At 43.6% G+C, this 13,808-nt stretch overlaps 1 protein-coding gene across 1 annotated transcript in view; it reads left to right on the forward strand.

The window, feature by feature from the left end:
• Positions 1 to 6,587: 6,587 nt before the first annotated feature.
• Positions 6,588 to 13,808, forward strand: part of PRELID2 (PRELI domain containing 2) — a 62,675-nt gene continuing 55,454 nt past the window's right edge. The window contains exon 1 of the mRNA XM_054567939.1: positions 6,588 to 6,666. Within this exon, the coding sequence (XP_054423914.1) occupies positions 6,592 to 6,666 (75 nt within the window). The 5' untranslated portion in view covers positions 6,588 to 6,591. The remainder of the gene's footprint in view (positions 6,667 to 13,808) is intronic.

A 13,808-nucleotide genomic window follows, 5' to 3' on the forward strand; every position in this document is an offset into this window, starting at 1 on the left:
TTCAAAGGTCTCAGAAGCAGGGCTGATTGGAGATGGAAAAAGACCTGGTAATAAATGGTTCTTTTTTCTTTTTCTTTTTCCTCTGGCACATGAACTCATAATGGCTAAATTTTTCTTCCACATCATATTAGGTAGGAGTCCCAGTAGAGAGTGATAGAAAACTCAACTCAAGTTAAGTTCAGCACAAAGGGGGAGTTAATGGAAGGACCCTGGAGGAGCTCAGAAAATTCAAGAAAGTGCTGCAGGGAACTCATGGGATTTGGAGATGGTAGGTCTGGGGCCAAACTCTTACTCTTCCGTCCCTGCTTGTCTGTGTCTGGTGTGACCCCCAAAAGGTGTTGAAGTCCTAATGCCCAGTACCTGTGAACGTGGCCTCATTTGGAAAGAGAATTTTAGCAGCTGATCAACATAATGTAATATGTAATAATATGTTAGTTTGCCAGGGCTGCCATAACAAAGGGATACAGATTGGGTGGCTTAAACAACAGAAATTTACTTTATCATGGTTCTGGTGGCTACACATGGTAAAATGGTCTTATCTTTTTATCCAGCAACCACCTGTTCAGGACACTGTTCTAAAACAGCAATAATATTACTCAAGGCAATCTATAGATTCAATGTAATTCCTATCAAGATACTAATGGTGTATTTCACAGAACTAGAACAAATATTCCAAAAACTTATATGGAATCACAAAAGACCCTAAAATAGCCACAACAATCTTGAGAAAGAGGAACAAAGCTAGAAGAATCATGCTACCTGATATCAAACTATACTACAAGGCTACAGTAATCAGAAGAGCCTGGTACTGGCATAAAAACAGACATATAGATCAATGGAATAGAATAGAGAGTCCAGAAATAATCTCATGCCTTTATGGTCAATTAATATTTGACAAAGCAGGCAGGAACATACAATAGGGTAAAGACAGTCTATTCAATAAATGGTGTTGGGAAAATTGGACAGATATGAGCCAAAAAAATGAAACTAGACTCCCTTCTTACATGACACACATGAATAAACTCAAAATGGGTCAAAGACTTGAAACCATAAAAACCCTATAAGAGAACATAGGTAGTAAAATCTCAGATAATTCTTGTGGCAATATTTTTTCTGATATATCCCTCAAGCAAGGGAAACAAAAGGAAAGATAAACAAGTGTGACTACATCAAAATAAAAAGGTTTTTGCACAGTAAAGGAAACACGTCAACAAAATGAAAAGACAACCCACTGAATGGAATATATTTTTCAATGATATATCTGATAAGGGGTTAATATTCAGAATTTATAAAGAATTTATACAACTCAACACCCCTACCCCCCCAAAATGATCCAATTAAAAAATGGGCGAAGGTCTTCAATAGACCCTTCTCCAAGAGAACATACAGATGACCAATAGACATATCAAAAGAGGCTAATGTCACCAATTATCAGAGAAATGCAAATTAAAACCACTATGAGATATAACCTCACACTTGGGAGAATGGCTATCATCAATAAATCAACAAACAGCAAGCGCAGGTGAGAATGTGGAGAAAAGGACCCCTCGTGCACTGTTTGTGGGAATGCAGACTGGTGTAGCCACTGGGGAAAGCAGTGTGGAGATCCCTCAAAAAATTCAAAATGGCACTGCCTATGATCCAGGGATTCCACTTCCGGGAATATATCCAAAGAAACTTGAAACACTAATTCGAAAGAATACATGCACCCCTACGTTCATAGCAGCATTATTTACAATAGTCAAGATCTGGAACCAGCCCAAGCGCCCCTCGGTAGCTGACTGGGTAAACAGCTGTGGTACATTTACACAGTGGACTACTATTCAGTCATAAAAAAAGGAAATCTTACCTTTTGTGACATCATGGATGGACCTGGAGAGTATTACGCTAAGTGAAATAAGCCAGTCAGAGAAAGACAAACACCATATGATTTCACTTATACGTGGAATCTAATGAACAAAATAAACAAATAAAATAGAAACAGACTCATAGACACAGAAAACAGACTGACAGCTGTCAGAGGGGAGGGGATGAGGGGCCTGGGAGAAAAGAGGTGAAGGGATTAAGCAAAACAAACAAACAAACAAACAAACAAACAATCCCAAAACTCATAGACACACATAGCATAGTGATAACCAGAGGGAAGGGGGGATGGGTGCAGGTAAAAGAAGGTAAAGGGGGATAAATGATGATGAAAGGAGACTTGATTTTGGATGGCAAATACACAATACAATATACAGATCATGTAATATAGAATTGTACACTTGGAACCTATATAATTTTATTAAACATTATCACCCTAATAAATTCAATAAATAAATAAATAACTAAATAGCAATAAAACATGCTGACGAAAATTTACCCACAAGGATTTCCATGACAGCGAGAGTTATAAAATTTAAAAGATACAAAAATAATGTAAAATTATGGTTCATTTATGTAATGGTATATAATTAATATTAAAATAATATTTTTGAGGATAATGCTCTTGATTTGTTACAGAACATAACAAAAGGATATAAACTCATATATACTACATCTCCTAACGCTAAAAAAAAAGGAAAAACAGGTGCTGTTTCTTCTGAGGCCTCTCACGCCAGCTTGCAGGTGGGCGTCTTCTCTGTCTTCACATGCTCTTCCCTCTGTTCAAGTGTGTCTTAATCCCCTCTTTTTCCAAGGACACTAGTCCTTTTGGATGAGAGCTCACCCATATGACCTCATTTTACCTTAATTATCTCTTTAAAGGCCTGACCTCCCAATATAGCCCCATTCTGAAGTACTGGGGTTAGAACTTGAATATGTGAATTTTGAGGGAGCAAAATTCTGCCTGTAAACAGATGAGATCGGTAGGGCAGGCCTCAATCCCATATGGTGGGTGTCCTTATAAAAAGGGGAAATTTGGATGCAGAGACCAGCCTGGACACGTCTCAACCTTGAGCGCCCCAGTGTCTTTGAAATGAGTAGTGGCATTTGTTCTTACACTGGTCACTCAGCCAACCAGGCCAAATAGAGCCAACAGGTGCTAGGTCCTTTAATCCTTCAGGACACAACCTTGGTGTTTTCTGGCCAGTTAATTGGGAGCTGGCAAGCAGCTGCCCAAGGATGCATTCTGGGTGAAATCGGTGGTCACGGTGGAGCAGGGCACAGGAACCAGCTTGGCAGGGGACTTGTGTTTCACACTCAGTCTTCAGCTGCTCTGGTAGTAGAGTCAGGTACAGGCACCTTAAGCTCCAGCAAGTAAATTATCTCTCCTGTATGAGCCAGTGTGGTCCCCAGGGAGGATTTTTTTTTTTCCTGTCAGGAGGGGTTGATGATACAGTACAGTTACGTTATTCATACATTCAACATACAATGGCTTTGGCACCTAAAGCTCTACCCCAGTCCTTAAACAAATATTGCCCACAGGTTTAGTAAGGTGGGGATTAAAGGGCATACAGCCATATGCCCATTAACAGTGTTTCTGTCAATGATGGATTGTGTTTACAATGGTGGTCCCATAGACTATAATGGAATTGAAAAATTCCTATTGCCTAGTGACGTCTCAGCCATCATAATGTTCCAGCGCAACACATTACTCATGTGCTTTGGGGGATGCTGGTGTAAACATAATATTTGAAAAATGATAATAATCAGCTATGTTACTGGTTCCTGTATTGACTATCCTTTTTATCCTTATTTTAGAGCATACTCTTTCTAATTATATAAAATAAGTGTCCTGGAAAACAGTATTGCCGTGCAATGCTGGGGGCAGCCTCACACATCTCGTGTTTACCACGTCTTTTGATGGCGCTGTTTTTTCTTGTGCTTGATTTTAATCTCATGCTATTTTGCAGAGTAACACGCTGTGCCAGTTGTGGCCTACGAGCAATAGGCCACGTGTGTGGTCGGTTATCCCGCTGAGGTTTGTCTACGTGAACTCTACTGTGTTTGCACAACAAAATTGCTTAAGGACACATTTCTGAGAACATCTCCCCAAGTGGCGTATGACTGTATTGGATTTAGCAATTTAGCAATTGTTGACCTTGACATTCATAGTTTCAGTGGAGTGGCAGGGGCCCAAATTTCATAGGTTCAAGAGATTATAGGCAACTTTTCTGAGGTGCAAAATGGAGCAGAGAAGTGGAAGAGAGCTGGAGGAAGATAGGGGGTTAAGAGTAGATGTTTTTAAGGCAGGAGAAATCACAGTGTACTTGTGCGCTGTTTAGACTGATCCAGTAGAGGCAAAACTGAGGATGTAAGAAAGAGGGGGAGATAGTACTAGAGAGATGTCCTTGAATAAGAAAGAGGACAAGGAAATTTTAGTGATGCCATATTGCTGTGTAGGGGAGAAAAAAGTTTTCTTTGACCCTCTGAAGGTCCCTGGCTGGGTCTGAAAATTAAACCAACGACATGTAAGTAGGAGAAAAGCATGAATTATTTGCTTACCATAAGTTTTATCTGATAAGGAACCTTTGTAAAGAAATACAGTCCTGTAGAAATGGTGAAACCGAAGTGTTTTTATTCTGAGTTTGATGAAAAGTGGACAGTCATGTAGGAATATGATAGGACAAATAGTATGAGGGAAGTGTAATAAACTGGGGGAAATGTAGCAAGTCCTGTTTGTTGCGATTCTTTTTGTGAACCCTCTGCCCTGGAGTGAAGTGTGCTCCTTTCTCCCTAGCACAGGGCAGGCACTTCTCGCAGGCAGGTTTTATGACAGGCTTCAGGACAGAAGGGAAGCGAAGGTCAGAGAGAAACTTCTATTTCTTCTGTTTTCTCAAACTCCCTCTGCTTAAAATGTTCCATATGCCAAGATGCCGTATTTTCGGGTACTGTGTTCTAAACCCTGTCAGCTGGTTGTTAAGTATAGCTATTATTAAATTTTATAAATTTACGGTTAGGTTAACTATATTTTAAAGGGTAATAGGTATTCAAAACTCACCCTTCCTAATGATGTTACTACCTTTATCATGATCTATGTTCTTGTGGTTATGTCTGCTATAGGTGGAAGGCGGAAATGCCACACAACAGTGCATGCCTGCACTTGTATTCCCAATGCTGCGTTTAGTGGCATCAGGTCGGTGGTTTGAAATTGGCCATAGTGGGGTAGTTACACCACAGAAACCGCAAGCATTAGAAATTGGGGCCCGAGAGCTGTTCGCTAGCCATTTGCCAGACCTCTGCTGGATTTAATGGCCAAGTGGAGAGGCAGGCCCTCAGTTAAGGGCCGACAATTCATCCAGAAGAACAGGAGAGAAGGCGGGGCATTAGGACAGGTGGGTAGATAAGATGTGGTAGAGAGAGGTTTCCTATTTACTAAGTGAAAAAGAAAGCAAGATACGCACTCGAGAATGAGGCAGGGAAGAGAGGTGGCGGTGGTTTGGGGTGGGAGGACCGTGGCACAGAAAATGGACTAGACGAATGTGGCATTTTTGTCCAGCACTATTAAAAAGCCCGTTGAGGTTAGTGGCTACGAATTCAAAAGAAGCCTGACAACAGTGGGCGCGTATTTTCCCGCAGTCTAATTCAGAGGCTCGGGTGAAGCAGTGAGTGACTGGACAGCTGGGTTTATCCAAGGCTAGGCTCTTGCCAGACAAATGTGACCCATGTGTGACAGGGGCAAGTGAGATTATAAAAATATAAATGTAAGTCAGCACCTCACAGACCTTCCTTATTCATCCTAGCTAACATCATGCCCTACCTTCCCCCTGTGACTTCAAACCATTATTCTGTTTATTTTCCTATTCTGTTCATTGGATGTGCAGTCGCTGGGCTTACCCATCATACTGACTGTTTTATATACCGCTGAATCCAGCGCCGTTCCACAGTGCTTGGTGCACAGTAGGTGTGTGTAAGTAATACGAATGAATGGATTGACTTGCTCCTTTTCCTAAAATCTGCACTGTCCGAGTGAAGAATACTCAAAATTCTTTTTGTACCCCTTTTTCCTTGCTCCGTGGTGTTGAATCTTTAAAAACATAGGAAGTTTTGCAGCCAGCTACGCTAAGGCCCAGTTCTTTACTTCCTGGACACTTTTAGGTGACACAGGCAATTTTTACTGCGCTTGAGACCCAGCTGCCAGGGTCCTGTGAGTAACGCAGTTGTTGGCTTTTGTCACACTGTGCTTAACACGGAGGAGGGTTATGTTACTCCTAAGCTTGGGGGGTGAGTAGTTACCGTATTTGTTACTTTTTGAGGGTCGCCAACAGCAGCTTAAGGCTTACAGTGTGGCCCCAGACCAGGTGATGACACTAAAGCACAAGTTCCAAAGTCCAAGGCTCCGCTCAGGGCGTGGCAGCTCCCGGGCCGAGAAACTTCGGTCTGCAGGCCGGCCAGGTAGCTCCTGGCGCCTCCAGGCGCCACCAGGCGGAGGGGAGCAGGACCCCGCCTGCTCTCGGTGCGCCTCCCGCGCCCTGCAGCCCATCCCGGACCGTGGCGGAAGAGGGCGGGGGCATGACCGCTTGTCTGTTTCTCCGAGGGGACAATAAAGTTTCGAAAGTTTGAAAAAGAAGGGAAAACCCCACGCCCCCTTGGCAGCCCGCGTGTGGACGCCTGCGGTCAGGGCGGAGCTCGGGTGTCTTGCGCTGGCGGAGGCGTGGCGGGCGCGCGGGGATGGGGGTCACTGTGGACGTGCACCAGGTGTACAAGTACCCCTTCGAGCAGGTGGTCGCCAGCTTCCTCCGAAAGGTACCCGCTCCGCTCGGGTCCGGCCGGGGCTCGCGTTCTCCCGCGCTGTCTCCGCCCGGCCAGCTGTCTGCGCTCAGGGCGCCGGCTCCCCGCTGCTGCCCCCTCTCCCTTCTCCCCAACTCCCTTGCCCTTCTCGTCCCTTCCAGTCTTCTCTTCTCCCCTCTTGTCCCCCTTCTTCGCCACTCTTGTCTCCTCCTGGTCCCCCCCCCCCCGCCCCTGTTTTCACCTCTTGTTCCCTTTCCGCTCTTCTCCACCCGCGAAGGTCCGCGCCCACGACCCCCTCCCCCAGCTGCCCTGTGCCTCCTGGAGGTGCTGGGCGAGGGTGGAGGTGCGGGTTCCTCGAAGGCTCCCAGCTCTGGCTGAAGGAAAGGCTCCGTGTGTGGCCTCACGCACTGCTCCAGGGAGGAGAAGGGGGAGAGAGGTTTATGAGGAGAGTTACAGGAAACCCAGCTCTGGAGCCCTGTTGATGTTGTACAGGGCTTGTCGGTATTTCTAGTACATCAGTGACCCGTTAAAAGCTCGTAGGGGCCATTGTAGCCGACCTCTTAGTTTACTGTGCATTCTTTCCTTCGCCTCCCTGCTCTCTCTTTTATTGATCAGCCCTGGGACTTTGGGCAGATTGCTATGCTGCTCCTGCCTTAGTTTTGTAATCTGTGGAATGGGGAACATCATTAGTATCAACTCAAAGGGTTGGCTGTGAGAAATTGACTGAGATAATTCATGCAAAATGCTTATCACAGTGACTGATGCTTAATAAGTCCTCCCCATGTTGTTGTGTGGGTACTATGACCGAGTGAGGACCCTAGCCTCGGTCCTCGGTGGCCCTCTTTGTCCCAAAGGCGCTTGCGAGGCCTGCGGCTCCTGGGGACAGGAGAATGGGAAATTTCTTTGAACAATCAAAAGCACCCAGGCCAGGGAGGTGGGGCCCCTGGACTCTAGTCTGGCTTTGCCTTTAATTAGTTCACTTGATGACCTTGGTCAAAGGTCATTTTCTCTGTGGGCCCCAGTATCTGCTTCTAAGCTGATTATTTGTACAAGAGGTCTTTTAGTTTTCCCTTCAGCTTTCACATTCTTAAGCAAGATGTCAAGAATTCGCATTAAGCAGCCATCAGGCAGTGTGCTCCGTATGCTACTCAGAAGCAAAACTAGGGGAGAGGCTGGGGGAGGAAGGTGGGTTTTTTTCCAGTGGTAAGACTTGACTTTTATTAGCAACGATGACCAAGTTAGGGGCCCAGGTCCCAAAGGAGTGAATTGGATGCTGATGAACAGGATACCACTGCGGAGGCCTGCCCCGGGCGATGCTGCCTTGTATTGTTCATTGACCTCCAGGATCTAGAAGAGTGCCTAGCATCCACTAGGTGCTCAATAAAAAAGTCTGGTGAATGATGGATGAATAAATGAATAAAGCATGCATTATGGATCTGGTGTAGTCCTTGCCTAAGGCCAGGCTTCTGGGCCCCAAAGATAAGCAGCCAACACCCATTTCCTGTGAGGAGGGGCCCTTTGGGGGTGGATTCTCTAATGCCACTGCTCCTTGGAAAGCCTTTGTGGCTTGTCCTTGTCAAGAGGTGATCTCTGCTGTGTCAGAACTGGAGGGGCACTTTGTCTAGGCCTTACGGACCCCCTTCCACACTGTTGGAGAGTTACTTCTGCGTGTGTTTTTTGCCCTCACTAGACTCTAAGCTGCTTCAGGGCAGGACTCACTTCTGCAGAAGCACGGAGCACAATGCCAAGCTCTCATTTAAAGTGCTTGGCTTGTGTCAAGGTTCTGGGCTAAGTGGTTTTTTTTTTTTCTTTTTTCATTCGACAAGAGTTTAGAAATACTTTCCTCTGTGTGCTGGGCTTTCTTCTCTTGGAGTTGTTGGTCTCTCATGGATAAGAGTGACATTAATAAATGACCAACAAATGAACATAATTTCAATTCATGATGTGTATTTAAATAGGAAAAGTTCATGGTGCTGTGATTGAATATAGCAGGGAGGCCTCCTGAAGTCCTGGTATCCCTGGGGATTGGTTTCAAGACCACCCCCTGCTCCCATACCCAAATCTGCAGGTGCTCAAGTCCCTTATAAAAAATGGCATAGTATTTGCATATAAACTATACTTGCATATAGGCTACCGTAGGGTGTGCCTATACATGACTTCATTTGCATAGGTTCAGCATAGTGCTCAGTGTGTGGCAAATTCAAGTTTTGCTTATTGGAACTGTCTGGGATTTTTTTTTTTTGTACTATTTTTAATCCGTAATAGGTTGGATACAGACAACCAATTGTATTGACGGAGTAAAATGTTTCAGAATCAACTCTGCTATTCCCTTCATCCAATCTCTGTATTATTTTGTCCACAGATTTCTCTCAGTGTTTATTCATCTGTGTGGACTTTTTGTGACTGATATAAGGGTAGAGCTTTGCTGTATAATAGGGTGAGAAAATACAGTGTTTCAGTTATCTGCTGCAGTGTAACAAGTCACCCTTGTTAATGTAGTAGCTTAAACCAATGATAGAATTTTAATTCTTATGATTCTGTGGTTGACAGGGCTCAGTTGGGAGGTTTTTGTGCGCTTTGTGTGTTGAGCGGAGGTCACCTGTATAGATGCATTCAGTTAGGGTCTGGAAGAATTCTACAGAACACTTAGCAGAGTGCCTGCCTCATGGTACGTAAAGACTGGGGGGAACATTTTGGAAGGTGGGGTTGGGGAAAGGGAAGGAGAACATTTGCAGAAAAGGCCTAGTGATGGCACAGTGTTAGCACTGTGGACAATACTACACTTCCATTTTTTCCACTCAAAAACATTCTTCACAGATCCCTGGGAGGATCCAATGGCTGTGAGGATTTTCGCCTTACGTTATCGAAAGCCACGCACCAGACGTCAGTAGACCTGGATTCCAGTCATTGTGCTGTCCCCATTAAAAGCAGTTTTGGGGTGGCCTTGGGAAACAGTTTTCACCAGCCTATGCAGTGCCCTTGTGTGGATTAGAAAGAGGCATCATCCGGGCGTTCTGTCCCACGAGCTCACAGTAAACAGGGCTAGAGGAGAGTAAACGGGCCCGTTTCTGCCAATGAGAAAAAACACTCCTTCCTCCAGGTGGCCACAGTGCCAGGCCAAGGGAGCCCTTGTGCAGTGAGCAATGCACACAACTGTGGAAGGCAGCGCTGCTGTCTTAATTTCTCATCTGTGGATGCCAGGGGCCCCGCCCATCTCCCAGGGGTGCTGGGAAGATCAAATGTGGAACAGTGTGGCAGGCATAAGCTTTTTCTAAGCCTGAAGTAGTAAGAATGATCTTTTCGGCAAAATACACTTTTTTAAGTATTTATGTAGGATTTTCAAAGGAAAGCACTTGGCAGAAGGGTGACTCGTATAAGGATCTCTGGGAAGCATTTAACCTGATTTTGCACAATGGTATGTTTGAAACCTCTTCTGCGCTGAGGAGGTTCTATTTTAAATAGAGTCTACTGATCTATGGTTTTTGGTATGTTAGGACTTGCCTTCCAAGTTATAATATACTACTATTTTTAAAACCTGAGAAATATTTGTTCTTCTTACACCTGCCTGGTGGGTACCACAGGCAAAATATTAGCTACATGTTTTCAAAGCAAAGCGGTACCTTGAAAACAAACAACACTCGTTGCTCATGAACTCTTCCCAATGGACTCTGTTCACAGTGGATACTATGGAACCCAACATGGTTTCTTCCTCAAATGCTACACTGTGCTTTCCATGAACTATAGTGTCAATGCACTCAACAGTATATATTGTTTTCTTTCTTTCTATGGCAAGGTGAGCACAAAGTTGAAGTGATGGATATAACAGTCTAGAAGCTCACTCATCTCTGGAAGCCCACATGGGTCTGTTTAATAGGCTAGCCTTTCACGACCTGGATACCTGAAATTTAAAGTCATTAGAACGGACCCAGAGCCATTGTGTTGACTGGATATTCTTGTTTATTCTCAAATGAGGCCAGAGATTTTCCTACTGTAGGTTGATTTATTTATGTGTTTATTTATTTTGTATGCTAGAGACAAAAGAGTCATTGTGAATAGAGTGTAAGCTTCATGGGCAGAGATTTTGTCCTTTGTTCGTGATGTATCCCAAGTACCGAAAGAGACGCTGGAACATAGTACATACTCAGTAGATCCTTATTGAATGAATGAATGAATGAATGAGTGAGTGAGTGAGTGAATGAATGAAATGCACTCTCCTGGAATTTAGCTTTATATAATGTCAGACCAAGTCAGCGTGGCATTCAGTAACATGTCCTTACTTTGGGGACTGTAATAAAATGGACAGATTAAAATAATTTCTTTGCTTCAACACAGTGGCCTCGGGTTTTATTTATTCTAGCCAGAAGTCTGATGTGCTGAACAAAATGGTGTGAATGTTTACCCCTAAAATCATCAAGGGGATTTATGCATGGCTATTTCCATTTAGAGTGGAAAGTTGATTGGGTAATTAATAACGTTTCCACTTCTGATCCTATCTCTCCCCCCTTGGAAATCTGACACTGGACTGCCTCTGCCTGCAGAGCTCCTGAAATATTTGGGCTGATCCCACATTTCCAAAATAAATGATTGGACAAATGATAAGCCTGTTTAACCTAATGGCTGTTTATCTTTTGGCTCACACTGTAATAGTGTTTCTCCCCTTTTACCTTCCAATCCTCAATTCTTCTAGAAGATTAGGCACGATGGGGGAGGATGGCACACAGCTGGGAGCTTGGGCTCTGACACGGACGGGGTGCGGAGGGCGTCCAGCTCTGAGTTTAGGCATGTCGGTTTGTTTTTCTGTGTCTCCGTTTGCAAAATAAGCAGAATAACTCTCTTCTGCAGTTGGGGGAAATAAACTGGATAATGCATGTAGCTGCGTATATGTAGCTTAATGTCGGCACACAGTAGGTACTTGTTAAAAATTGTGATAATACTACTCGTACTACTACTACTAATGTGCTCTATCTATTCCACGAACCTAAAAATAAAACACCGGGAACAGTCTGCAGAAATGTTTACTAACTTGGAGTAATAAAGGAGGGAGTGAGCATGAATAAAGTTGCATATTTGAATTGTGGTTTATTTTTAAAATGTCATTTAAATAACGTGAAAGTATAGTTGGTAACTTATGGAGATTGTAGCTTAATCAGTGTGTAAAAGGCAAGAGATTTTTAGCTATCTAAGTACTAACAGTTAAACATTCATTCTGTGTCTACTAATAGGCGTCCCTAAGCATGTGCCCTAGATGAGAGAAGATAAATAAACCACAGCCCTGGCCTTGAGAAGCTTGCAGTCAGTCGAGGGTGGCAGAGGGAAATACGTTAATTCTTTGTGATAAGTGCTTTCTCAGGGACGTAACACTGATGTACAGTGTGAGGCAAGGTTTGCATTTTACTTACAAATCTATGAGAACTTTTAGAATACTAACAGTTTGTTGTCTTTTTTAAAGAAGTAAGTCTCTAGTTCTCCAATGCGATGCTTTTCTCCAGCGCTGGCAGGGAGGACTGAGCCAGGGAGGCCTTGTGGTTTCTTATACAAAATCTGAATTGCTAAAGCATGGGCGTGTGAGGCTTTGCTAGCTTAGGAGAGTAAAGGATATCTCCCAATAATTTTTAAGTCATCATTTAAATATATTTGGATTGCAGACGGATACCAGTAGTATGTTTAATGCCTCATCACAGCCAATTGCAAGATAAAGACTGGAGCTTTGAAACCAGGTTTTCAAAAACTTGGTTCATTCTTTGGTAGCAAAACCAGCTACTGTCTATCGAGGACCTGCACGGTACCAGGTGTTGTACTTTACTTAAAACTGTTTCCTTCAATTCCTGTATCAACTCTTTGAGGTAGGTATTTTTGCCTAGTTTTACAGATGAAGAAACTAAGGCAGACTGAGATTAAATTAATTTGCCCAAGACCCCCACAGCTGGCCTTCAAACTGAGGTCTCTTGGATTCTAAAACTCATTCTGTTTCACCACTTAGTGCCTTTATTTTCATTTTGCTTTTTATTTCCTAACTTTTAATTTAAAAGTAATTTGACTTCTAAAATGTAAAAACAGCAAAGAATTCCGGTATACTCTTTACCCAACTTCCTCAAACCACTGTATAATTTTTAAAACCATGGAAATAACATTGATACAGTGTTAGCCAATCTAAGGACCTCATTCAAAAATTGGCACTTGTCCACCAATATCGTATTTCCAGAATAGGACCCAATCCAGGATCCCACATTGCACATACTGAATAGTTTGTTCTTTCTTAGTCTCCTCCAACATGGGAGAGTTCATTAGTCTTTCTGGACCATGGCACTTTCGAAGACTACTGGTCAGTTATTTGGGAGACTTTGATTGTATCTTTAATGCATTAGGTTTATGTATGCATTTAATACTGAGATAAGAGGATTTTCCTTTGTACCACAATTGTAAACTATTCCTTTCAAAGAACTTCATGATGTCATTTCCAATTATTAGGACATTGTTGAATGAACGAGGGTGTTGTGGTGGTGGTCGGCCTTTGCTCAGCATGCGAGCCCAGCCAGCGGGCCTTTGAGGCTCATCTGCTGGTCCACCACGCTGGCTTCATAGGTGGCAGCGTTGTGGTTTTGCATGTCTTGGCTCCTTGCCCTGTGTCTTTTCTACTTCATCATCCTACTGGCCCGAAAGGACAGCCATTCAAAACATCTGTTGACTTAAACACAGTCCTTTATCATTGAAATTTTGATGAGTCAATGACCCTTTTGATACCGGCTTAAAATTAGCTTTGCTTTTCCTCTGAGATAGACTAATGTAACTCCTAAAGGGAATTTGGCATGGCCCGTGCTGATTTCTTTGTGTAGCTGAGAACTCTTTTCAGCAGCTCTACCCTTTTGCGTTACAGGTTTGGAAGCAGGCTGGGTAGCAAAGACTCCCTTAGTGCTTATGAAACAGATGTGTTAATATACCAGCCATATTTTAGTCATCTTTTCAGGACTAATCATACAGATGTCTACCTCTGCAAATCGTACCACTGCAGTTCGTGATCCACTGAGCCAAGTCCTAGGGTGGCCAGGGTTTTTGGAAGATATCTGGGTCATCAGACCACTTTACTTTCATGAGAGTTTCTAGTGTGGAGTGGGGACTGGCAAATCCCAGTGGGACCTTGCTTGCATGCAGGCTTTACG

The sequence above is a fragment of the Pteronotus mesoamericanus genome, unplaced genomic scaffold, assembly GCF_021234165.1.
Source record: "Pteronotus mesoamericanus isolate MK-2021 breed Mesoamerican mustached bat unplaced genomic scaffold, CSHL_Meso_final contig_2, whole genome shotgun sequence".
Taxonomy (NCBI): domain Eukaryota; kingdom Metazoa; phylum Chordata; class Mammalia; order Chiroptera; family Mormoopidae; genus Pteronotus; species Pteronotus mesoamericanus.